The sequence below is a fragment of the Peromyscus maniculatus genome, chromosome 1 (genome assembly GCF_049852395.1).
Source record: "Peromyscus maniculatus bairdii isolate BWxNUB_F1_BW_parent chromosome 1, HU_Pman_BW_mat_3.1, whole genome shotgun sequence".
NCBI classification, from domain to species: domain Eukaryota; kingdom Metazoa; phylum Chordata; class Mammalia; order Rodentia; family Cricetidae; genus Peromyscus; species Peromyscus maniculatus.
In genome coordinates this window covers 196,492,896-196,519,562 of record NC_134852.1, presented here as the reverse complement: position 1 = coordinate 196,519,562, position 26,667 = coordinate 196,492,896, and the positions used below count along the sequence as shown (strand labels likewise).

General features: G+C 41.9%; 2 protein-coding genes and 1 non-coding gene across 10 annotated transcripts in view; all 3 read left to right on the top strand.

The window, feature by feature from the left end:
* The window catches only part of Cwf19l1 (CWF19 like cell cycle control factor 1), a 31,068-nt gene extending 23,406 nt beyond the window's left edge, over positions 1-7,662 (top strand). For all 6 annotated transcript variants that reach the window (XM_016006640.3, XM_042264046.2, XM_076563146.1 and 3 more), the window contains 4 exons: positions 2,725-2,934; positions 3,646-3,765; positions 4,478-4,575; positions 6,739-7,662. In XM_016006640.3, coding sequence (XP_015862126.2) covers positions 2,725-2,934; positions 3,646-3,765; positions 4,478-4,575; positions 6,739-6,883 — 573 coding nt within the window. In that variant the 3' untranslated portion in view covers positions 6,884-7,662. The remainder of the gene's footprint in view (positions 1-2,724; positions 2,935-3,645; positions 3,766-4,477; positions 4,576-6,738) is intronic.
* LOC121827014 (small nucleolar RNA SNORA12) lies at positions 3,320-3,464 on the top strand. Its single transcript, XR_006069162.1, has one exon. It is a non-coding gene; the product is annotated as a small nucleolar RNA SNORA12 (small nucleolar RNA).
* A 2,833-nt stretch (positions 7,663-10,495) lies between the features above and the next one.
* The window catches only part of Chuk (component of inhibitor of nuclear factor kappa B kinase complex), a 35,419-nt gene continuing 19,247 nt past the window's right edge, over positions 10,496-26,667 (top strand). Inside the window, exons 1-10 of one of the 3 annotated variants that reach the window (XM_042264019.2) lie at positions 10,496-10,679; positions 14,094-14,188; positions 16,232-16,346; positions 17,902-17,971; positions 20,023-20,111; positions 21,187-21,276; positions 21,410-21,534; positions 21,716-21,823; positions 22,448-22,583; positions 24,939-25,133. In XM_042264019.2, the coding sequence (XP_042119953.1) occupies positions 10,575-10,679; positions 14,094-14,188; positions 16,232-16,346; positions 17,902-17,971; positions 20,023-20,111; positions 21,187-21,276; positions 21,410-21,534; positions 21,716-21,823; positions 22,448-22,583; positions 24,939-25,133 (1,128 nt within the window). In that variant the 5' untranslated portion in view covers positions 10,496-10,574. The remainder of the gene's footprint in view (positions 10,680-14,093; positions 14,189-16,231; positions 16,347-17,901; positions 17,972-20,022; positions 20,112-21,186; positions 21,277-21,409; positions 21,535-21,715; positions 21,824-22,447; positions 22,584-24,938; positions 25,134-26,667) is intronic. The other 2 variants (XR_013048363.1, XM_042264026.2) reach the window with 2 other exon arrangements.

The following is a 26,667-nucleotide window of genomic DNA, read 5'->3' as shown; positions in this document are numbered from 1 at the left end:
GTCAGGTGAACAGCGGACATGCGCATCAGAGTCATGGTTAAGGGTGGCCCATGATAGCCCATGCGCAATCAGAGGACGAAGTCTGTGGTGTCTTCCTTTCCACTGCCTTTGTGGGCGGAGCTAAGTCCAAGTTACTGCTCTCTGTTCAAAGGAAGCAGCTTCGGGAGAGAGAGCAGCTGCTTTTGATTCCCCACTAAACCTGGGCAGCCCTCTTGGTGTGGTCCTTCCTGGTGAAGGAGAACCCCACGATCATAGCCACCCCTTTAGAGACGCTTCGAGTGGGCCACAGCACCCACTCAGAGCAGTGCACAGAGTTCCACTCAAGGACAGTGTCTGCTCCCTCGCTCTCTCCCACAAAGGGGTGGCTCACCCTGTCCCAAAATGTTTTCAAAACTATTTGTGTTCCAAGAGTGCCTTACTAAAGTATAAATTTATTTCTTGAAATGTGAGTCATAGGAATTTTAAAGATTTGTAGAATGCTTTAAAATACCCTGAAAAGGGGTCATTTCTTATTGGGTTATCTGTATATCTGAATTCTTGAAGCTTCTTTATAACCTACATTAGGGTTTATCTACAGAGTCGGCAAGATCTTAGCAACAGCAGCCAGCCCATCTCATCTTTGAAGTTCAAATCCGTTTCCCACTCTCTGCTCTGCCGCCATATTCATGCTTGTATTCTGAGAAGCCTGGACCCTTAGGCTTCAACTAACAAAAACCAATCAGTTCCAGGCATTGAATTTGGAAACCTTTGTTCTTGGATTAAAAGTCATAAACTTTAAAAAACAAATCTGTTTATCCAAAAAGATAGGTAAATCATACACTGAGCTTTCAATTTCTTTGATGTTTGGTATTCTTGCATAAAACATAAAAATTAAGCTAATATTACAGTTTACTGATGTATATTGAAGGCAAATAAGCCATTTTGATTAGTAACAGATAGCCAGGCAATGGTGGCACACGCCTTTGATCCCAGCACTCTGGAGGCAGAGACAGATGGATCTCTGTGGGTTTGGGGCCAGCCTGGTCTACAAAGGGAGTTCAGGAGAGCCGGGGCTACACAGGGAAACCCTGTCTCGACTCCCCCCTCCAAATGGTTAATTAGTGATAGGTATGTAGCATGTCCCTATTACAAATGTAAGTCTTGGAGAAGTGTCCTTCACGGTGTCCCCATGGGTGGTGAGGCCTCCGTGAGTGGGTGTAGGTAGAGGTGGGTGCTCAGGGAGGACCTGCCACCAGTGGCCCTGTTTTTCATTATGTTTTGGAACATAGTTTTCTCAGAAAATATTTTCTTTAGGTTAAAGGGAAATGCTAAGGTTGGCATGGTAGTACATACCTGTAATCCCAGGGTGACTAAGTCAAGGCCAGCCTGGGCTACATAGCCATACCCTATTTCAGAAAGAGAGAGGGAGAGGAAGAGAGGGAGAGGAAGAGAGGGAGAGGAAAAAGAGAAGAGAAGGGGTACTGTTACAACCACTGTCACCTTAAAACAGGACCAACAGATGTGTCCAGCATCCTTTTTTCATTCTTTGCTTTTTCTCTTTCTGGTTTTCTTTCCACCATCTTTCTTTCTTTTTTCTTTTCTTTTTTTTTTTTTTGACAGGAGACGGGGTCTCTGTTTAGTTTTGGCTATACTGGAACTCTGTGTAGACCCGGCTGTCCTAGAACTCGGGGATATCCACCTGCCTCTGCCTCCTAGGTGCTGTGATTGAAGGCGTGAGCCACTATGCCTGGTCTCAAGTATGGTTTCTTAAAAAGTGTCCATCACAAACGTGGTCCCAGCAGCCACCTCCAGCCCAGGAGTGAGTTCAGGTTGCAGTGCCTTAGGATGTCCCCGATAACTGTAAGGATGCTCCTTCCCTGAATACCGAGTTAGAACTGCGCCAACGCTCTCGGAGACTTTCATGGCTGCTGTGGGGTCAGTCCTGCTGTGAGCAGCCCCAAGGTCGCCTGGCGAGCCCAGGTGGGCACACTGAAATCATGCCCCGCTTGTGTTATTTATTAGCTGCGGCTGTCTCAGTCCTGGCTCTCCCCTCCTCCTCTGACCTTCTCTCTGACCAACCATCATGACATTTACTATGAATTTACTTCCTCCTCAGAATTTGGACAGGCCGTCAGATTGTTGCTACACACAATTGCCTTTGTATCTCTGTATGAAATAAAAGGTCATTTGTTCCTGTTTAAAAAAAAAAAAAGAAGAAGATATTTAAGAATGTTGTTCTAACCCTTAAAAATAATGTATGTATGAATGTGGATATGTTGCTGCGTTGTGTGTATATCTCTTGCCTGCAGAGGCCAAATAGCACATTGGATTCCCTGAAACTGGCATTACAGATGGCTGTGAGCACAGTGGGATGGTAGGAGTTGAACCTGGGTCCTCTGGAAGAGCAGCCAGTACTTTTAACCACTGTGCCATCTCTTCAGCTCCTGTTTTAACCTTTAAAATCAATCTTTTAAAATAGAATTTTTGTTAAGAATATCTTGGATTGGGTGTAGTGGTACAGGGCTATAGTCTCAGTACTTGGGATGCTGAGTCAGGAGGATTGTGAGTTTGAGGCTGCCCTGTACAACACAGCAAGATCCCGTCATCCTGTCTGGTGGGTGGGTGGGGGGCACATCTTGAGCATTCTCTGCTGTACATCAGGCTCACTGGGTATGTACAGGTGTTTCTCTCTGGAAGAACATGTTTATGTAGCCTTGCTGTCTTGCCTCTGTGGTTCTTCTTTAGTGCTACCTCGCCCTGGCTAAAGGAGGCTTGTCTGATGACCATGTCCTCATCCTGCCTATTGGACACTACCAGTCAGTTGTGGAGCTCTCAGCAGAGGTGGTGGAAGAAGTGGAGAAGTATAAGGCTACTCTGAAACGCTTCTTTAAGAGTCGAGGGAAGCGCTGTGTTCTATTTGAAAGAAACTATAGGAGCCATCACCTCCAGCTTCAGGTAGGTGTTTTCTGCCCAGGAACTTGGAAATCACTATGGGGACTTGAGATTGATAAATATTTAAATAGTTATGACATCAGTATTGAATTTTAATTCATGATAATATTCAAATAGTGGTCATTTAGAGGGCTAGGAGTGTGCTGATAATCCTAGAGATATCATCAGGAAGTTCATGCTGGGGGTAAGTGACCAGCAGGATGCTGTATGCCCTGTTTAGAAAAAGAGGGTAATTAAGAAAGGTTCCAAGGCAGATAAAGACACGGGCCATGCTGGGTAAGACATAGATATTTTGTGTGGAAGTCCAGCATGAATGAAGGCTTAGCAGTAGGAAATAAGTTTCCAGCTAGCATGGGGCTGGTACATTGGGAGTTGAGTGATTTGTTTCTCTGGTGGTAGCGTCTTTCTGGCACATTTGTTAAGTGTTCAAATGGGCCTGACTCTGCCACATACATTATGCAGGAGCCAGCAAAGTCTTAGAGACAAAGAGTCTCTCTTGAGAGTTTTCTGATGACAGATTGGCTCCCATAAGTAACTCGTTCTCATAAGTTTAAGTCCTACAGCCAGGCCGGTGGAGGCTGTTTGGCCTGAGGAGAGTCTGTGCTGAGGGGTTTCTCCACCCCAGTGATGAATTTCTTACTCCTCTGAGACTTGAAAGATAATTTATTTGGAGTCACTTCAAAGAGTTTCTTCTGTTCCTCCATACCAACCCAGGTCATTCCTGTGCCCCTCAGCTGCTGTGCCACAGATGACATTAAAGAGGCCTTCATCACCCAGGCCCAGGAGCAACAGATAGAGCTGTTGGAGATTCCAGAGCACTCAGACATCAAGCAGGTGAAGCAGGAAGAGCTGGTGACGCTCAGGGAGTAGTTAAGATCTGGGCTTTGACAAGCAGAATCAGAGGTGCTGCCAAGCTATTCCAAAAATACTAAATAGTGGGCTGTTTGGCACTAGAAAACAGGATGTTGGTAAGACTAGAGATGAAGACATCATTATCACAGAGTCTTAGTGCTTTCCTAGGAATAAGGGATTAGACATTTCATGGGGCTGGGAAGATGGCTTGGTGAGGACTTGAGTTTCATCTCCCGCAGCCTTGTAAAGGTCAAGTGCTGGGACACGTGCCTGTGATCCAAGTGCTGAGGAGGTAGAGACAGGATGATCTCTGGCCAAACTGGAAGGCTGCAGGCTCAGTGAAGGACCCATCTCAAAGTGTAAAGTGGAGAGAATTGAAAAAGTCACCCAGTGTCTTCTGGCCTCCAGGCATGTGGATACACCCACACATGTAATCACACACATGAGAATAGGTACACACATATATAAACCCACATGAATTAAACAAACAAATTAGACACCTCCTAAAATGGGAATTTAGAAGGATGGGTACCACTGGAAATATATTGGCTTTTTAAACTCCAGCTCCTATACTGTCTCATTTTTTTTTTTTATTTTCTAGACCAAATTCTTTGCTAAATTAAGAGTTTGCAGGAGATAAGTGAGCCTTTTAAATTTGATCTTATTTGTCCTCATACAACTCTGTTTACTTTAGATTGCACAGCCAGGAGCAGCGTATTTTTATGTTGAACTCGACACAGGAGAAAAGCTTTTCCACAGAATTAAAAAGAATTTTCCTTTGCAATTTGGAAGGTTTGTTTGTTTTCACTCTATTAGTTATTTCGTTAGACCTCTGAACACAGTGATGGGCTCTATGGACAGTCGATGAAAAACCAACTAGGGAATGGTCCATCCCAAGAAGCTTGCAGTTGTAGGGCGGATCAGTGTTAACAGTTTGTGATTTAGAGTTTGAACAGTACCATGATTGAATCCTGAGGAACGCTGTACTTTAGAAACTCAGAGAAGGAAGGGTTTATTTCTGCTAAATGTAAGGTGCCATGAAAGGCCTGAAAGTGAACTTAAGAGATAGACCCAAGAGGGAAAAGACAGGATGAGAGCGCTCCTGTTGGAATGAAGTGCTACCATTGAGCATGTGCTGGGTCAGACACTGGTAAAAACTTCACATGCATTATCTCATTTAACCTTCCAGTTCTGTTGTTTATATCCTGTAATCCCAGTTGCCAGTGTGAAGAATGATACTCTGGAGCAGTGCCCAGCAGAACTTCATACCAACATGAATATGCTCCATAAAGCTGCACTAATATAATAATCGCAAGTTACATGTAGCTGTAGGATACTTGAAAATGAGACTGAGTAGGCAGTGAGATGAAGATGGCTTGCTGCGAAGCCTGGTGACTTAGTTTGATCTTTGGGACCTCCATGGTAGGAGGTAACTGACCACATGGGTGCCATAGCATGCATGAACCCATACACATAAATAAACATAGTAAAAAAAATTGAGAATGGAACTGAAGAACTGAATTTTTAATTTTATTTAATTAATTAGAGCTTAAATTTAAATAGCCGCATCTGGCTAGTGGCTACTCTTGGATATTGGTACCTTAAGATGAATTAAGTAGCACGCCATGGTCACACAGTTGAAGGTTCAAACCTTAGTCTGGTGAACACCAAGATGAGAATAACCTTGTTATCTGCATTGTTCTGAAAGCCTGTATGGAGGGAAGTAGAAAATGCACACAGTGGGTGATCTGATGCTGATCTCTGATTTGCAGCTTCTCCAACCACTCCCAATGGTTTGACCTGGGCTTTGAGTGAGCCTTTAGCCATTCCTAGACTGATTTGGAAAGCTTCGCCTCATTGCATAAATCCAGCAAATAAGAGTCTTTTTTATTTCCAAATAGATAATGGATAAATGAGAACAAGTATGTTAAATGCTCCAAATATCTGGTTTAATCTCGTTGCCTTAGCAACAGATGTAGATAGGCATAGTAGGCATATGATGCCAATACCCACAACCATGTATAGTACACAAAATGGTTTGTGATCATGGTAGTTGTTTATGTTTTATAAACTGTAATATACAATTGATACATTTTATACTTAATAGGGAAAATGGTTATATCTTCATTTTACATATGAAGAAACATGTTCAAGGTTTCCAGGCAAATCAAAATTTGAGCTTAGATCCTTTGACTTTCAGAGGACCACTGTGATTCATTTTCACCTTTTTATTTATTGTACCTTCAAAGTTGAGATGAGCCATATAAAACTGTTTCTAATAAATTAAAAGTATTAATATAAACCATGAGGAATTAGAAGCTGCATGTATATGTACCTGTATAAACTGTTTCTTCACATTGAACTTCTCTTGGTGCACTCATACAAATGAGAGTCGCCTAGAGGGACAGGTAGAGGGATTTTGTGACTGAACCATGCCCTCAGCAAACTCACTGTCTAGTCAGAATGTCAAAGCTATAGTTTAAGAAAAGATACAGCTGCTGGGAATGTGCTTTGGTTGTATGGCTTCTGTACTGTACCAAATCCTGTCAGGAAGGTGTTCTTGTAAGTGAGCCTTAAAGCAAGGACAAAAGAAGAAGTAGTATTCAAGTCATAGACATCAAGTCACAGAGCTTGGAGTGAAATTCACTTTCTGATTTTTCTGACACCAGGGCCTGTCGTCTAGTTTGTATGTGGTATTCTTTCCCTAAGTACTTTATCGTGGCTCCGAGTTGTTCCTGGGAAGGAGAAATAAATGGGGTGGGAGAGGTCACTCAATAAGGCAATGATTTCAGTAGATAGAACAGCAGAGATGTCAGTCAGGGCCGGAGACCAGTATGAGTAGTAAGAGATCTGCATACTCTTTAGATGCGACTGAGGGGAGCTGGCTGGAGAGGGACAAAGGAATGGTGTGTTTCAGTCGCTACTCGGATTTTCTCTTCTTTGTGCTCTTTGCAGGGAGGTGCTGGCCAGTGAAGCCATCCTCAATATTCCTGACAAGGCTGACTGGAGGCAGTGCCAAGTCAGTAAGGAAGAGGAGGAGACCCTGGCTCGCCGCTTCCGGAAAGACTTTGAACCTTTTGACTTCACCCTGGATGACTAGGCAAAGGGAAGGCACTGTATGGACGTCGCGGGAAATTGTTACAGCCTGTTTTTCAAATGAAACTGCAGTCTCCTGTGGGGGCTGCCTCCCTGCCTCTGTTCCAGATATCCCCATGGAACCTGCTTGCAGCAGCAAGAGACCTAGGAAAGTCACTCTGAGATGCAACTGTGTGTTAGAAGAATGTCTGCTACGTATTTCTAAGAAGAGCTGTGTTTCTTCACAAATCTTTGAACCTTTGAGGTTGGGTGTAGTTGCTCATGCCTGTAATCTCAGAAATTGAGGAGTTGTAGCAGGAAGATTGCTGTGAATTCAAGGCCAGCCTGGTCTACATAGTGAGTTCCAGGCCAGTCTGGGCTATTGATGTGAGACCCATGCAGACGGATTTGCTAAATGGTCTTATTAATAAAAACCTGGAGCCAGATATAGGGGTGAAAATCTGAGAGATCGTAGGAATAGATAAAGCCACAAGCTAACCTCACCTCACCAACACCTCAGTCTCCAAGAGAGACCTACTTCCTGTATACCCACGCCTATATGCCTTTCTGTTCTGCTCTCTCATTTGCTCTCTGTCCAGCTACATTACTTCCTCTTCCTGCTCAGCTGTCACTTCCTGTCTGTCTATACAGACCTCCATGGTTAACTAGTGTTGGAATTTAAGGTGTGTGCCACCACTGCCTAGCTCTGTTCCCAGTGTGGCCTTGAACTCACAGAGATCCAGACAGATCCCCGGGCGATAGGATTAAAGTCGTGTGCTACCATTGCCTGACTTCTATGTTTAATATAGTGGCTGGCTTCTTCCTCTGATCTGCAGATAAACTTTATTGGGTTGCACAAATAAAATATTACCACAGACCCATCTCAACCCCTACCTCCAAAAGCAAAAATAACCATCCCCAAATCTTGTAAATGATAAAAAAGGAATGCTTTTCTAAGGGTGACAAATGTCTTACGTTGTTTATCACCACTGAAATGAAATTGTGTGTGCATGCGCGTGTGTGCGCGTGCATGTAATAGAGACCACAGTTTATGCCTAGCAGTTATCCCAGAATAACACAGGCAGCTCAGTCTGGGGAAGGGAAATTCGTGGCCTTGGCTATTGTTTTCTCACAGCATCCATCATCTTGTTCACATAAAAGTCCATTCCATCTTTCAGATATTTAACTGATATACTAGGAAGTTTTCCAAGTTCCAAGAGGATAGCCATTGAGTGCCCCAGCGTGGCACCTATTGTAGAGAGTTCATAGTCTAACTGGGGAAGGAAGTGGCAGAGTTAAGACAATTAGTTTTTCTTTGAATGTCTTGTTTTTGATGTTTAAGATACCTGAGTCATCCAATAGATATGTCCAGATTGCCATTAGGTAATTCTAAAACTCATGCAGATCAGGATTGGTGATGGATTTTAGATGTTTAAGACAGCTGACTTATCTAACAGATGTATCCAGAGTGCTCTTAGATAATTCTCAAACTCATGCAGATCTAGGTTGGTGATAGGGCTCTAGAGTTCATCAGGGTATAGACCATAGTGAAATTACAAAATAAAATAGGGGAAGTACAGTTAGTCCCAATAAAGATGACTAAGATTTAAGGAAACAGTGATCCCGTGACCAGTAAGTCCATGGAGCAGGTGCAGTGTGACCACAGGAGAATGCTGTGTATTCAGAAGCCAGAAGAAAATAATTGTTCTTATTTATTGGCCACTTAAGGCCCAGATACATTTTCACTTAGTTCTCACAAAAATCTCTTGACCTCCATTTCACATATAAAAACAAAAAACAGTCTTGGAACCTGATGATTATGGAGCCTGAGATAAACCATTTTACAGTTATAAATAATAAAAGGCCAAACCTTTAATCCTAGCATTCAGCAGGCAGATCTCTGTGAGTTTGAGACCTGGTCTACATAGTGAGTTCCAAGTCAGAGAGGGCTATAGAGACCCTGTCTCAAAAAACAAAAATAAAATAACAAACCTTGAGTTGTGTTTTAAGAATAGAATATTTACGCCGAGCGGTGGTGGCGCACTCCTTTAATCCCAGCACTTGGGAGGCAGAGGCAGGCGGATCTCTGTGAGTTCGAGGCCAGCCTGGGCTACCAAGTGAGTTCCAGGAAAGGCGCAAAGCTACACAGAGAAACCCTGTCTCGGGGGGGGGGGGGGGGGGAGAATAGAATATTTAAAAAGTGAACTAACTGTAGGAACCAACTTGGATTGCCCAGTCAACATTATCCTGGCTGTAGTTTTCTCTCACACTTCTGAGTGTGAATTATGAAATTACATCCCACCTGTGGAAACTGGACACTCCAAGTACTCGTAGCTGTCATATACAGCAAATGAGGTTTCATATTGACACATGACAGTCTGCTCTGCTCTAAGGGGTGTGTTTTCAGGGGCTCGTTTGCTAATACCGTCAAATCTGCTATTCCAATTCCATGGACTCCATGAAAATAATAAAACCAGCTAGTTGAATACCACCCATTATCAGTGACCCACAACACTGACTTGCATACAGACATTGAGAATTTGATTCTATGCAGAGGCTTATGCTTTTGAGTTATTAGCATCAGCCTGGTGAAGTGCTATAAGCCTGAATCAGATGGAGGAACAGCAAGTTCTAGACCAGCCTGGACTATATGAGACCCTGTCTTAAAACACCTAGGTTCCATGAAGCAGATAATCCACTCAAATACAAACAATGCACTACTCAGAAGTATGCCTTATTGGACCAAGACCACCCCCAAGCTTGGCTTTGCAGCCCTGTAGCACACCTCAATAACAACTCCAACCCAGAACCACTGCTTCAGGCAATCGGAAACAGCAAGGCGGAGAAGCATCAAGATCCGCGAGGTCCAAAGGGAAACTCACAAGTCCGGAAGAAGAGTTTTCACTCGGGAATAACATCACATCCTTGGGTGGTTGGGATTATAGGAGAGATTCTGAACAGATGCGCAGGAGACCATAGTGCACTTGGAAGGCCAATGAATCAACCGGCCGGTTAGCGCAGTTTTCTTTCATGTTTACGGTGGTCTTTACCAGTAAGTGATAGGGTTGGAGGGGCAGAGGGCAGGGCTCTGAAAAAAGATGAAATGTGGACGGAGTAGGGACAAATAGGAAGTTTAGGGTTTGGAGAGAGATATATTTTAAAATAAAAGCACGCATGAAACCTTCAAAGAGCTCATTGAAATACATACACAAAATATAAAATAAAAATCCCACACACGAAGGTCCTCTGAGCCTGGATGATGCCCAGGGCACTTAAAAGGGCACAGTGCAACCCGCTGGTGCCCAGCCCATTCGCCAGCACCAATCCCAGAAGGGATGTGTTCTGAGTGGCATTTGCTATTACCATCAAGTCTGACATTCCAATTGCATGGAATACATGAAAATAGAGCCAACGAATCGAAGACCACTCATTACCAGTGACCCACAACATCGGCTTGCATACAGACACTGAGAATTTGATTCTATGCTGAGTCTTACACTTTGGGGACATTAGCATCGCTGGCTTCAGCCTGCTGCAGTGTCAGCACCCTGAATCAGGAGAAGGCCGGGGCGGGACTTTTCCTGCGGAAGCTATGGGAAGTGCAGCTATGGGAAGTGACGCGGAGGTCTCGCGAGGAGAAGGACGCGCGAGCCTCGGCGGCCCGGAACCGGCCTTGGACCGGCGGCGAAACCTGAGGCGGCTGGCGCTCCCGCCCCATGGAGTGGCCCCCGGGGCTGCGGCCGGGCGCGGGCGGCCCCTGGGAGATGCGGGAGCGGCTCGGCACCGGCGGCTTCGGGAACGTCTGCCTGTACCAGCACCGGGTGAGGCGGGGGGCGGGAGCGGTGGCGCTGGATCTGTCGGGGCGTCCCTGGAACCCCGGCTGTCAGTCAAGGTGGGAGAGGTGGTCGGGAAGACCCTGGGCAGTGCCAGGGGCCGGTGAGATCCTGTGCGTGTGAGCCTGGTGGCCGAGTGCCACCCTGGACAGTGAGTGAGATGAAGCTGTGTCGGGTGACGAGGAGTGTGTATGAGTGTGTGTTTGTGTGTGTGTGCGCGTGTGTGTGTGTGTGTGTGTGTGTGTGTCGTGTGTGTGTGTGTGTGTGTGTGTGTGTGTGTGTGTGTGTGTGTGTCCAGTGTGTGTGTATGCGCACGCTTGAACAAACAAGGAAGGTCCTTCCTGGTGTCCAGAGTTGAGCCTTTGGAAACACTGACCGACTCTGGAATTGCAGCATTCCAGGCAAGGACCAGTGCGAGGGTAAGGTGGGGAAAATGATCCTTGCTTCAAAGGGAAGGGAAGAGACTATGGGGTTTGTTCTGTAAAGGACAGCTAACATCAGGCTCGGGAAATTTGCTTTGATTTCAAAACATTTAACCATTGTGACAGCAGTTACTTGTACTTTTACAAGATTTTTAAAACTAGCAGTCACCTTGCTTATTTTAATGTTGTGGATGGTGGGAGTGGTACAGGGCCCTGCACATGCCAGGCAAATGGTCTGCCACTGGGTTACATCCTCAGCCCCAGGTAATCACGTTTCAGTCACGAGTCTCTTGATAATACAATATAAAAACTATGGATCTTTTCTCCAGAAAAGTAATACCCATACAAAGCAGTGCATTACCATTGAGGGTTTTGCTTTCCTGAAGAATGTTGTAACATACAGATTTTTGAACACTAATCATTGAAGTATAGGATTTGTTGTCTATAAAATATGTGGAAGAATGTATATACATCCTGGGTCTGTTTGAGAGTTAAGTGAGATAGTAATAGAGATTTTTAGTAAGTGCTAGAGTAAGCACTGAAATTGTCCTGAAATAGCTCTCCACTGTTCTGTGCTTGCGTTGTTGTAGTTATCACATACTAACTGGACTTAAAAAGAGGAACTGTAAGAGAAAATGGTGTTCTGGAAAACCATATGTGAGGAATAAGTTTAATTAGAATAAAGACAGTAAGCCGAGTATAGGCATTTTAGTAACATCTTACGGGTGTGTTTACTGCTTCCAGTAAGCTCATTTGTAGAAGCGATGCTCCAGTATTTCATGCATACCTCTCAGGACAGGAGAAAAGCCGTGACATGATTTAGCTGGTTTCTGTATTGGGCACTGATGGTGCCCAAATCAGCAAAAACAGTATTTTCCACCCTGAAGGAAATGTCCATTTCAGGGAGGGATGGACGTAGAACACAGCACAGATCATCTTGGTGGCTTACAAATGTAATCCCAGCACCTAGGGTCCGGGGCAAGAGGGTTTTGAACTTGAGGTCAGCGTGAGTTATGTAGGAAAAGACTGTCTCAGAAATAAACGTAAGTTCAGTGTAAGAGCCTAGACACTGAAAGTACTGGCGATGTGATTAGCCAAAGAACTTGTCCTAGGGGGTAGGGAAGAACTTCTTCAGGGGTGTTTGAGAAACTTAGTTCCATGGAATACATTAAAGAATGTAGAAGCCAGGCATGGTGGGAACACTTGGGAGACTGAGGTAGGAGAACTGTCTTCAATTTAAAGACACCATGAGCCACAGAGAGACCCTTTCTTAAAAAAAAAGTGTATATGGGATGGAGATGTAACTCAGTGGTAAAGTATATGCCCAAGGCCCTGGGTTCTATCCTCAGTACTGTATATTCATCCTGCCATACACTGAACATAATCGGATCAGCTAGCACTTGGGATCACAGGGAATGCATCTACTAAACATATATACAGACAGAGAGGATGTATGTAAGTTATATGTAAACACTGTGCTATTGATGTAATGGACTTGGGCATCTACAGATTTCAGCATCCTCTGGAAGTCCTAGATGCTGACATCTACATACCGAGGAGCAACTTCACAGTGTTCAAATACATTGGGTAAATACTGCATATACTGGCCCTTTGCTTGGAGAATCATAATTCAAATTAGGAATCCAATTTAAACGCTCCAAAAAGTAAAGAAATTAACTTAGCATTTTCAAACTTTCTTCCTGCCCCAGTCTTCCAAATAGCAGGGCCTATAGATTCATATTACCACACCCAACTTAGTTTCATTTTTAAAAAACAGGTCTTTTTGTTGTTAGGCAACTTCAAACTTCCCCAGAGCATATTCTCTGTGAGAAGATTGAGTTTCACGGAGTAGGTGGAATATAAACCAAGGCATTGAAGGATCTCTCGTGGTTGGGACCTATACAGAGTAGATGACGTCCTGTCTTATTCCTGTTAGAAATTGGGCCGATTGTCTTAGCTGTGCTGGGGTCTCCATGGTGGCAAACGTTTATATAGGTTGTAACTGCTCTCAGATGCCTATCTTATAACGAAAGCTGAAGTGGGCAAGCACTGTGGTAAAGCTCCCTAGCTCTTAGTCTCCATCAGCCCCAGCCCCTGCACTGGACACTGCCTTGCCTTCAGCCTTCTTTCTCCTCCTGGCTCCTAGTTCAGACTCTCCCGGCTAAGCGACGCTGGCTGCCCACTTCCCCTTCCAGCCCCTGGACGCTGCTCTCACCACTCATACGGCTTTTACCACACCTTTGGATGGCGTCAGAAGTGTCACATCTGTGACGCTCTTTTGAGCTCTTAACGCAGTGTAGCCTCTTTGGTTCTAACTGTATTAGAATATGATACAGGCTGGCTGTTTTCTGAAATGTGCATGGGATAGTTTTATTTTCGGGCAGAATTGGTGAAATGACTAGTCACAGGCAAGAGGTCTTAGGTTTGTTTATTTATTCGAACAGAAGTACAGTTCTTGGATGTTTTTCCATGTCGTTTGAAATGCAGAGGTTAGGACCTAGTTTTGGAGCTTTTGCATTAGACTGGAGATATGAAAACTATTTCTTGCTTTTTTACAGTTAGAGAGCCCTGAATTACTTTCTTCTTTCTGTTTATACTAGAGTTTGGGGTCCTTGTTTCTTATCTTGACTAAGCTTGGAGAGGAGATCTTAGAGAAATGGAATCGTAGTGTGTTTGGTCTAGCAGTAGTTCTAAATTATTAAAAGTATATCATCTTCTGAAGAGACCTGTTGGAGGGTCTGCCTCAGTCTTATATACTATGCTTATATACTATGGTATATTTGATAGCTTCAAATCATTGATTTAATAGTATTATGGGTCATGTAACTAATGGTGGCTAAAGAGAGCTGTGGATCATATGTTCAATTAGTAAAGTTAAAAGGCGTGTTATTTTCCTGGGTTGATATTCCTTTGATTGTAAGTAAATCTGTACAAGAACCTAATTTATTCATATTTTCTATTGACTTTTCTATTTTGACAGGAACTTGATATCAAAATAGCAATTAAGTCTTGTCGCCTAGAGTTAAGTACCAAAAACAGAGAACGATGGTGCCATGAAATCCACATCATGAAAAAGTAAGTGTGTGCTATGAGTTCGATTTCTTCAGTTCTACAGCCCACTCAATTTTCAATAGTAGGGAAAGAGATCAGGGGTCGACTTTTCTCAAGATCTTTTTGGTAATGTGATTTTGTTATTGAATGTATGTGTTCTACTATAGATAATTTTATCACATTATGACTAAGAAAGTTATAGTTTAAATCAGCTAAATAATGTTCTCAACCTGGCTCCTTAAGTTTTTCTTCTGAATATTGAGCAACTTTATGACTAGTTTATAAATCTTCATTTGTTTTCTACTTAACTTTTATTAAATAGTGAGTCTATTATTTTATAGATAGTTATTCCAAAATTTCATAGCTTAAACTGTGACTATTTAGTATCTAGTTTATGGCTGAGTTAACTGTGGTTTGAGCTCAAGGCCTCTCCTGAGACAGCTCAAAATGTTGACTTTAGAGCTACAGTTATCTGAAGGCTTGACAAAGGCTTGGGTATTAACTTCCAGACTCACTCACTTCCTATTGGCCAGGGGCATAGTTCCTCAGTAAAGGAGTCTCTCCACGGGGAAATGCCCATGCTTTAATGACATGACAACCAGCTTCCCCAGAACGATGGTCTGAATGGGGAGAATAAGAAAAAAACTGATATATCACTTAGGAAGTTGCCTTACAAGTCATATTCATTTTTTCCACTACATTCTGTTAGCAATGGGTCACTAAGAATAGTGTGTATGCTTAAGTAGAACAGAACGGAACTTTTGAGGGGACAGTGGATCTGTTTGAACTCTAAGGGTGTGCTTCCATAAGTAGTGTGCTTTACAGACCATCCTGTGGTGGTCGTCACAGCTGGGTATCTGGATATTGCCCTGGTTTGTAGATGAGAAAGGTGAAACACACAGTCATACAGCTAGTGCTGGATTTGAAACAAGCATTTTCTGACTTTAGTCTGTGCTCAACTCATTTTATTTTGGCTTTCACACTTGGCTATGTGGCAGAATTACCAGGCAAACTTACTATAAATTCTCAAACCCTCATGCACTTGTCTCCTTAGTTCCTGGGACATGAGACACTACTGTATCGGGGTCTATTACATTGTGAGGATGATCACAAAGATGATAATAGATTGTTACATTAAACAAAAAGAACTATGGGGCTTGAGAAAGGGATGAGCAGTTAAGAGCACTTACTGCTCTTGTAGAAGATCCACACTCAGGCCGGGCGGTGGTGGCGCACGCCTTTAATCCCAGCACTCGGGAAGCAGAGCCAGGCGGATCTCTGTGAGTTCAAGACCAGCCTGGGCTACCAAGTGAGTTCCAGGAAAGGCGAAAAGCTAACACAGAGAAACCCTGTCTCGAAAAACCAAAAAAAAAAAAAAAAAAAAATATATCCACACTCAGTTTCCAGTCCCCACACAGTGGCTTATAACCATCTGTAACTGTGTTTCCAGCGGGTCCAGTGCCCTCTTCTGACCTTTAAAAAAATTTTTTAGGAATGGTTGAAGTCAGTAAATAATGTGAGTCATATTTATTGAAAAAACTGTATTTGTATTTACATTTAAAACTGGAAGGAAATGTCCAGATTTTTAGGGTGACGATTGTGATTGTGGAAGAGGCAGTGTGATGTAGGGTTTGGTGCCAGACTGTCAGGTTTAAATCATCATTGATAACAGACTTGCCATGTGGTCTTATGTTGACTAACCAATTTGTGCTTCTTTTATCTCATGGGTGATGATACTGTTAACAAATATACTTGTATTAAGATTATTATGACAAGTAAATCAGTTAATACGTGTAAAGAACATACTGCTTAGTACACAGAAATATAGTAACAGTGATGGTACTTTTAGGTATATTTTCCTTGTAAAACTTGTTTATTTTAATTAGACAATTCAGAAATTAATAGCGTCTTAGCCTTTTAGCTAAGATTAAATGCAGTAAATCAGAATTTAGAATTTTGTAAATAAAACCAATCGTATCTCACTAGTTAATCCCCAGTTATCACTTCAAATCCAATCCCTCTTCATGGGAAAACTGTTTTTTTATTGTAATATTTTCTCCTTATTAGGTTGAACCATGCAAATGTTGTAAAGGCCTGCGATGTTCCAGAGGAATTGAATTTTTTAATTAACGACGTGCCTCTTCTGGCAATGGAGTACTGTTCTGGAGGAGATCTCCGGAAGGTAGTGTGGATGTCTGGAGATACTGAAGTAGTATATCACAAGCATTAGCAGGGTCTGAATCCTGTGGCCCGACCATCGAGACTAAGGATAGACAGCTCTGTCCTGCCGCCTGGTCTGTAAATACACTTTAGCTGGAGCACAGCACTGTGCATGTTTATGGCTGCTTGGACAGCTCTAGAATTGAGTAGTGTGACAGAGGTTATATGCTTCCATAGCTTGAAGTACTTAATGTTTGGCTCTTTCCAGAAAATACTTGCTAACCCAGCCTCAGCGCTTTCTATTGTTGTGATAAAGACATGACCAAAAGCACCCTGGGAAAATAAAAGCTTATACATGTCCTGATCATAGTCCGTCATTGAGGGAAACCAAGGCAGGAACTATCGTGGAAACCATGAAGGAGCAGTGCTTACTGGCTTACTCTCCATGGCTTGTTCAGTCTGCTTCTTATGCAACCCAGGATCAGCACCTGCCCAGGTGGCACTTCCCACAGTGGCCTGGGCTCTGCCACATCAATTGTTAATCAAGGAAATGTCCCGTGGACTTGCCTACTGGCCAGTCTGAAGGAGGCGTTGTCTCTTTTGAGGTTTCCTCTTTCCAAATGACCTAGCCTGTGCCGTTTGACAAAAAACAAACAAACAAACAAACACCTAATCACTACGTACACCCCAGGTTTATTGTTGTTTGTTTTCAAGACAAGGTCTCACTGTGTACCCCTGGCTGGCCTGATACTTGGCTTTGTAGACTAGGCTAGCCTTGAGATTTGCCTGCCTCTGCCTGTGACTGCAGGGATTAAAGGCATGTGCCACTGCCTGGCTTGGAACATGCTTTTTTATTGCTTTTTCCAAGGTGGGACTATGTTGGCCTTATTAAATAAAAATACAACATTTGTGAGGCTTATTAAAAAGTTGTCTTTTGCCAGGTGGTGTTGGCGAATGCCTTTAATCCCAGCACTTGGGAGGCAGAATCACACAGATCTCTGTGAGTTCAAGGCCAGCCTGGTCTACAAAGCGAGATCCAGGACAGCCATGGCAACACAAAAAAAGAAAGAAAGAGAGAGAGAGAGAGAGAGAGAGAGAGAGAGAGAGAGAGAGAGAGAGAGAGAGAGGCAAAGGAAAGAAAACAACAAACGAGCTGTCTTATAATTATTCTTTCTGTTTAATTTTAAATGTATCTGTCTTTGTCAGCATTTTTCAATTTCAAGTGCAGTTGCCCTTTTATTTACTTTCTATGAGCCTCTCATGAAATCACTCAACCTCAGTATGGATTTGGTGACATTTTTTTCTCTTACATCTCTTGTCATTGTTACTACTTTTGAAACAGACTTTCAGTGTAGCTCATGCTGGCCTTGAACTCATGGTCTTCCTGCCCCGTCTTCCCAAGTGCTGGCCTTATAGACATGTACCACATCCCCCAATCCTTATAATTTCTTTATTGTGACTTATTTTTTCATTTGAATATCCTTTGACAGTAAGTGATTAATATGTGTTGCTGTTGCTACTCAGCAATAGTATAAAATTGTAAACTTACTTGTTTATTTATTTTTGTTTTTCTTTAGCTACTCAACAAACCAGAAAATTGTTGTGGACTTAAAGAAAGCCAGATACTTTCTTTACTGAGTGACATAGGTATGTAACTAATATTAAAATGTCATTGTGATTTAATTAATATCCCTTTGGTCCACAAAAACTTATGTGTACTGCTTAGAAGTTAAGGAGAACTGTCTGTATATTTTACAAAGCATGTAGATTTTTTTTTTTTTTTTGATTTTTCGAGACAGGGTTTCTCTGTGTAGCTTTGCGCCTTTCCTGGAACTCGCTTTGGAGACCAGGCTGGCCTCGAACTCACAGAGATCCGCCTGCCTCTGCCTCCAGAGTGCTGGGATTAAAGGCGTGCGCCACCACCGCCCGGCTAAGCATGTAGATTTTTAACATTTATAAAAAATTATAAAACAAAAAGCTGGGGAGTGGTGATGCACATCTTTACTCCCAGTAACTCAAGAGGCAGAGGCAGGTGGATCTCTGTGAGTTCAAGGCCAGCCTGGTCTACAGAGTAAGTTCCAGGACAGCCAGAGCTACACAGAGAGACCCTGTTTGGAAAAACCAAAAAAAAAAAAAAAAAAAAAGAAAGAAAGAAAGATCCGTTTCTAATGATGTTAGTTAGAGCTAATACATTTTTGGCATTTGTTTCTATTTGGGATTTGGTTTGGTTTGGTTTGGTTTTTGGTTTTTTTTTTTAAGATTTATTTATTTATTATGTATACAGTGTTCTCTCTGCATGTACGCCTGCAGGCCAGAAGAGGGCACCAGATCTCATTACAGATGGTTGTGAGCCACCATGTGGTTGCTGGGAATTGAACTCAGGACCTCTGGAAGAGCAGTCAGTGTTCTTAACCTCTGAGCCATCTCTCCAGCCCTTTTTTTTTTTTTTTTTTTTTTTTTGGCTATGTATCTTTGTCTAATAGATGTTCCAATGAGAAGAACAACAACAGAAAAAAATGGTATGAAATGGCAGTCATTTCATCCCCTCTCACACCTCCCCACAACACTCTCATAGTAATTTTGTTTATAGTGGAGTTACATCTTGGATAGGTCCTCAGGTTATCTTGGGATGAAATTCCCTTTTTAATCAGAATTACTACTGAAAAATCCCTAAAGTAACTTGATTTAGACCTTTGAGAAACCTCAGAAGCCAGACGTGAGCTGCTGTGTGTGTCTGGGGTTGCTGCTCTTCCTAGGTCACGGGCAGCGGTCTAGGGATGTGATTTAGGTTGGAGGAAAGGCTGTAGGGCTTACAGGGAGTTTCCCAAGAATTAATTGTTTCATTTGCTTTTAATGTTGATTTCAGTGAATTAAATGGGTCTGTATTGTAATTTTCAGTGTTATTTGATGTAACTGAACATTTGGGGAAGAAACCTTGAACTGCTCTAATGGTGGTGATGCACTTTTGATGGATCATATTACTGTGTGTGTGTGTGGGGGGGTTGTATGTGCAGTATGTGGATGTGATTGTTGCTGCACACTCACAGGAGCATGCATGTGGAGGCCAGAGCAGCATGTCAGGTGTTCTGTTTTTCTGCTGTACTTGATTGTTTTGAGACAGCTTAACATTTTGACTAGGCTGGCTGGCCAGCCAGCTCCTGAGATGGCCTCTCCCTCTCTCAACTCTGCTAGGGTTGTTGTCACACACAGCCTTCCTTGCCTTCTTATGTGGGGTGGGGATTTGGGCTCAGGTCCTCATGCTTTCCAGAGCACTCACTTTTACCCCCTGAGCCATCTCCAAGCCTCTGGACATATAAATTTGTGCATCAGTGTAGATCTGTGCAAAATGTGAGGTGAAAACTGAACGTGGCTGGGCATGGTGGCACCCAACTTTAATTCTAACACTCAGGAAGAGAGGCCGATAGATCTCTGTGAGTTCAAGACCAGCACGCCTACTAGTGAGACCCTGTCTAAGAAAAGCTGAGTGTGCTGGTGCATATCTGCAGCTCCAGCACTGGGGAGGTAGACTAGGAGGATTAGGGATTGGAGGTCATCCTCAGCTGCATAGGGAATTCATGCCAGACAGGCTACACGAGACCCTGTCTCACAAACACTAACAACAAAAACAAACAAAATGTGAGATGATTTTCTAAACAGTATTTTCTGTTACTTCATAATACACTTGAAATTTTATTTAGGATCTGGGATTCGATATTTGCATGAAAACAAAATTATACATCGAGATCTAAAACCTGAAAATATAGTTCTTCAAGATGTTGGTGGGAAGGTAAGTGAAACCTGAAGACTGTTTCATGCCTGTTGTTTAGTCTTCCTGATATATTAAGTCTTTAGAGATTTTAGTGTCCTTATTAGTTCTATATACACAGTACTGTATAAGTTTTCTATTGCAGTCCTCACTGTATTGAACTGTAGGGGCTTTTTAAGTTTAGATTTATTATTATTATTATTGTATTTTATGTGTATGTGTACCGCATGTGCTGTGGAGGCACAAGAAGAGGCATCAGACTCCCTGGGACCAGGATCACAGATGTTGTGAGCCGCTGTGTGGGTGCTTGGGATTGAACTCGGGTCCTCTGCAAGAACAACAGTGCTCCTAACTGCTTAACCAATTCTTCAGCCCCTCAACTAGTTTCAGGGTTAGATTTTTGTCTTCTCTACAGAACAACGGCTCCTTAGAGACGCTTCTGTCTTGCTCATCTCTGGACTAGGAATGTTGATCTAATTGTGTAGGAACCTGCCAGAGGTGAATTAACTTGATTAAGATGATATGGTTAGCCAGACATATTACCTGACATCTGTAATCCCAGCTTTTGGGAGGTTGTGGCAGGAGGGTTGCTGTAAGTTTGATGCCAGCTTGGGTTATAGTGGAGACCCTGCCTCAAAAATGAACAGCAACAAAAAGATTAACACAACTAGTTAAATAGTGTTCAGGCTATCAGACTTTACCCTTTTGTGTTGTTCCAGAGCCCAGGTTCTTTACCATCTCCTCTCCAGTTTTATAGAAACATTATTGCCTTTCTTTTTCCAGTTACATTTATTTTATTATTTTGTGTGCATGAGTGCATGCCTGTGCTGTGACCTGGGTGCAGGTCATGGGACAACTTGGCGGGATTTGTTCTTCTCCCATGTGGTCCTGGGGATCAAATTCAGGTCATCCGGCTTGCTGACAGGTACCTGAGCCATTTCAGTGGCTCACCTTTTTACTGTTTGCTGTGCTTAGGATTGAACCCTGACCCTATACATGCAGTGGAAGCTATCTGTCACTAAGCTACACTCCCAACCTACCTCTCTTTTGCAAATTTTTCAACAATTTAATATGTATTATGTCTTAATATTCACAGATAATGCATAAAATAATTGATTTGGGTTATGCCAAAGATGTTGATCAAGGAAGTCTCTGTACATCCTTTGTGGGAACATTACAGTATTTGGTGAGACAAAATTTCTTTGATTTGATTACTTAAAATTCTCATTGTTATTTCTTAAGGCAATGAATATAGTAGTTCAAAACAATAGTAGCTCTTTTCTTTCAGTGTTGGCACTTAAAGTACTTTCTATTTTAAGGCCCCAGAGCTCTTTGAAAATAAGCCGTACACAGCCACTGTGGATTATTGGAGCTTTGGGACCATGGTGTTTGAATGTATTGCTGGATATAGGCCTTTTTTGCATCATCTGCAGCCGTTTACCTGGTAAGAAATGATGAAAACTTTGGCATAATTAGTGGTAATAGAAAAATTCAGTTGTTTCCTTTTCTTTTTCTATAGTGGTGAAACTGTCTTTTAACACAGAATTGAATAAAATTTAATGGCAAGAAACTTGGAGAGTATCTGTGAGAATCAAGTTATCAACTAAGGTGTCTTGTTTTTATAGGCATGAGAAGATTAAGAAGAAAGATCCAAAGTGTATATTCGCATGTGAAGAGATGACCGGAGAAGTTAGGTTTAGTAGCCATTTACCTCATCCAAACAACCTTTGTAGGTAAGTGTGGAAGGTCAGGCAATTTTGAGAATAGTTATCTGTTTCAAGTAGCATTATCCAGTAGACCTTTGCATGAGGATGAAAGCCTTGTCTGTCTGTCACGTGAGACTGATTGAGCATGTGAAAGGTCGTTAGGGGTGGAGATGTGGCTCATCGGTACAGTGTTCGCTTAGCATGCTTGTTGGCTTTGCTTCCCAACGCTGCCTGGGCTGGAGAGGAGAGTGGTTAGTGTTACAGAGGAACTCAATTTTAAATGAGTTGTAAATATAAATAACACCGTGATTAGTGATTATCCTATTGGATAGCACAGACATTGTGGAACTGAGAACCATTGCCAATCAACGGATTGCCTTAGATGCTAAGAAAGCCCAAAGAATGAAGAAGTAAATAAATGGCTTTCCCGAAGATTGGAGTTGGACTCATCTTTTGGATTTGCCAGTCACAAAGTGACATGGGGATTTGGGACTGTTTTTATGGAAGAAATCTTGTTCCTTGTCATTACATGAATTATTTGAAAGTAAGATAAATGGTACTGATAAGTCATGGGCAAGGAGATGGACAGCCTGTGAAGTTCCCTGTTTAATTGGAACATAATGGTATTCACAGTTTTTGTTCATTTTTCAGTTTAATTGTAGAGCCCATGGAAAGCTGGCTACAATTGATGCTGAATTGGGACCCACAGCAGAGAGGGGGACCTATTGATCTTACTTTGAAGCAGCCAAGATGTTTTGTATTAATGGATCACATTCTCAACTTAAAGGTCAGTTTTAATGGCGTGTGTTTTAGAATAACTGCATTGGCCTTAACGGGTTGAAAATGAACATGGATTTTACTTTAGCGATCTTTTCCTGGTGTCCATTAAAAATGAACATTATATTCTTAGAGTGGATACTTTATTTCTTTAGCTAGGTTTTTCAGGTGTCTTCGGATGGTCTAAGTAGCCTTCTCAAGTGTCTTTGGGATTTCCCTGTACTACATCGATTGGTGCCATTACTGTGTCTCTCATTTAGATTGAGTTGTACTTGGATTGGCTTGGTGAGGAAGGCTCCCACGTGGCTCCTGTCTGTACTCTTTGCTGCTGAAAGGCCAGCTTTCAGCGGGTCAGAGAAACTGCAAAGGAGGTGTGTCAGCAGAACTGCATACGCACGCAGGAGACTTTTTTTCTGAAGGCCAAAGCTTAATTCTTCATTTTATTCTTCTCTCTGCTGGTTGTTCTCCTCTGTTCTTTTTTTTGTTCTGTTCTTTTATTGTGTTGTTTTCCTTCTCCATCTTCCCTGGTGCTTTTCTTCTACTATTCTTATTTTTCTCTTACCCCTTTTCTACCTCCTGAGACAAAAATTTCTATGAAAGAAAAGATTACCTCACAACCACAAGTTACATATTTTCCAAAAACAAATTAAAATCTTTACCCAGGAAGAAATCAAATTATGATCACAAGTTACATGTTTTTCTTAGAAGCCCACAAGTAGTTAAAAAACATTTTTATTTGTATTAATTTTCTCACCATAACATCTTCACCCAAAAGCAGTGATTCTTTTATAATTGATTAACAAGGTTTTAAGCAAGCCCAGTCTGTTTCAGCCAGTTCCTTTGCACTGGCAGGCAGCTGTCTGTGGTTTCGGTGTGGCAGATTCCTGTCCTAGTTCTACTCTACAGAACCTTAACAAGTGCTCTTCTAGGTAACCATCTGCTTTTCTTTACACACAGTAGGGTCATTTAATTTCCTTTTACAGCTTTGTTTTTTCAAGATGCATACTGGGGCCTGTGATTAGTTCTGTAAGCTACATGACCAAGGGACATACATAACCTTGGGTATAGGGACATAATTGTTCTTTTTAGTCATCAGCCTATTTTTCCACAGGCAGAATTCATGGGTCTATAATGTATGAAACTTCTTTGTTCTTATTTTCCATCTTCTGCAAATCTCACATCTAACAAAGGGAAAGGTGACCTTTAGCCTATTTTGCCTGTTTTGTATTCTTTTTTTTTTTTTTTTGGTTTTTTGAGACAGGGTTTCTCTGTGTAGCTTTGCGCCTTTCCTGGAACTCACTTGGTAGCCCAGGCTGGCCTCGAACTCACAGAGATCTGCCTGGCTCTGCCTCCCGAGTGCTGGGATTAAAGGCGTGCGCCACCACCGCCCGGCAACATGGGAGAAATTTTAAGAGAAAGCCACACACACACACACACACACAGAGAGAGAGAGAGAGAGAGAGAGAGAGAGAGAGAGAGAGAGAGAGAGAGAGAGAGAGAGAGAGAGAGAGAGAGAGAGAGAGATTTTTTTCTGTTACCATTAATTAAACCAAAATTTCTCATCCATTTCTTTGACTGAGCCAGTGAGTGAGTATGAGACTGTTCTTTTTGTCTTTGGACCCTTAGGCAGACTACACTTTTAGGGTTTGGTTGCTTTGGGAGAATAATAATGCTTTTTCCTGTTGAAAGAGAAGCCCATCGTTTCTATCAGATGATTGTTTGGAGGCAACACAAGGTAGTTAAGAGTTCAGATCCACGCTCTACCATTTGTCAGCTGTGTGATCCCTAACAAAATTTTCACCTTCTTAGAAGCCTCATTTCTCCTTCTTTTAAAAGGGGGATTAGAAGATCTAAGTATTGGGGTGCTGTGTGAAAATGCTTTACTCTGTGGTTGGCATTTATGAGAAACTTGATAAAATTCTGTAATAATGTTAAGTAACTTTTTTAAACTAACATTTCTATTTCTTGATTTTGTGCATCCTTAGAACTTGGGAATTTTATTAGATAAAACTAATATCTGGCTGGGCATGGTGGCGCAAACCCTTAATCCCAGCACTGGAAGGCAGAGGCAGGTGCATGCTCTACATAATAAGTTCCAGGACAGTAGAGAGACCCTTTCTCAAAAAACAAAAACAAACAAACAAAAAACCCAGAAACCAAACCTTATATATTTAGAAAAACAAATTCAAGTCTTTGTCTTGTAAAATGTCATTTTTGTAATTAAAGAAGATTTTATTACTTTGGAGGAGTGAGCCTTATTTAGTACAGAAGTAATGCCTGTTGCTTAGATTTTCCCTTTAGTATCTTGTACAGAATTTTTATGTAATAAATGGTAAATAAACATATTTTTTTCTTATTTATACAGATAGTGCACATCCTAAATATGACTTCTGCAAAAATCATTTCTTTTCTGTTACCATGTGATGAAAGTTTTCATTCACTACAGTCTCGTATTGAGCGTGAAACGGGAATAAGTACCGGTTCTCAAGAACTTCTATCAGAGACAGGAATTTCTCTGGATCCTCGGAAACCAGCCTCTCAGTGTGTTCTAGATGGAGTTGTAAGAGATTATTTTGTGGGGGTGAGGGAGGGCTGTGGATCAGGGTCTTGCTGTATAGCCCGTAATGGCCTCTAACTCACAGTCTTCTTGCCGAAGGGAACTGGAACCACAGGCCTGAGCTTCCTGCACAGGTTTTTGTTTTGTTTTCAGTTGACTGATATTTGTACTTATTTATGGAGCACTGTATAGTAGTTCAGTACATGTGTACACCTGTGCAATGATTAAACTAAGATAAGCATTTCATTCCCTTCATTACCATTTCTGTGTGTTAGAACTTGCAAACTCTTTTCCTTACTTATATTAAAATATATAACTCTTATATAGACTGTAGTTACTCTGCTATGCTATAGAAACTGTGGCTAAAAATTTAGATATACACATACACAGTTGGGTATAGTGGTGCATACCTTTAATTCCCAGCATTTGTAAGTTCCAAGACTAGCCTGGTCTACATAGTGAGTTCAAGGCCAGCCGGGGCTATGTAGAGAGACCCTGTCTAAAAAAAAAATTTCTTATAACCTTTCATTTTCTTTCTTCTTATTATAGATGCATATATTGCATGCCATATAATCTACTCATTCAAATTAATTCATAGACTTTACAAAAATAAATTTTAATCAGTATAAAATATTTCTATTCCTCATGTTCGATAACTCTTTCATTTCCATTCTACCCATCCCATTAATGTACTTTCCATCTCTGTAGATTTGCATGCAAGTGTGTGTATAGTTATGTGTTTGTGTAGGTGCATATGTTTATGAGGGTATACATGGACACATGTGCCTATGGAGGCTGGAGGTCAACCTCAGTCACCATTCCTTGTTAATAATCATCTTCTTTGTTTTGAGAAAGGCTCTCTCATTGACTTAGAACTTATTGATTAGGCTAAGCTGGTGGAATGAGACCCAATTGTTTTTTTTAAAATGTGGGTTCTGGAGATTGGCCTCAGGTCTCCATGCTTGTATAACAAGTGTTTACTGATAAACTGGTTCCCCAACTCTAGTAGTATGTTTTTAGTGTTATCAGTGTTACAGGGTGTGTAAGCACTTTGTTTCATTCTTGTTGGGCCTTTTGAGAAAGAGTCTTGCTGTGTAGCCAAGGCTGGCCCCTCACCCTACCCTGTGTTTTGATTACTCTGGTACCTAATCTTTTCCTTTTGATAATTGCAGAGTGTTTCATTCACCGATATGACCTTTTGTATTTGTTCTTTTGGCTTTTAGTTGCTAAAACTAGAAAAACTTTATTATTTTCTGTTTTTCCTAACTTTTTAAGTTAGCAGACAAAATGATGGGTTTTGTTATGGCGTTTTTTAAAAATTTGTTATATATATATATATGCCAGAAGAGGGCACCAGATCTCATTATAGATAGTTGTGAGCTACCATATGGTTGCTGGGAATTGAGCTCAGGTCCTCTGGAAGAGCAGCCAGTGCTCTTAACCTCTGAGCCATCTCTCCAGCCCGTTATGGTATTTTTATGCATGTATATTCACCATAGTATTTTTTTATTCCTCATCCATTTTGCCCTTTTGTTGG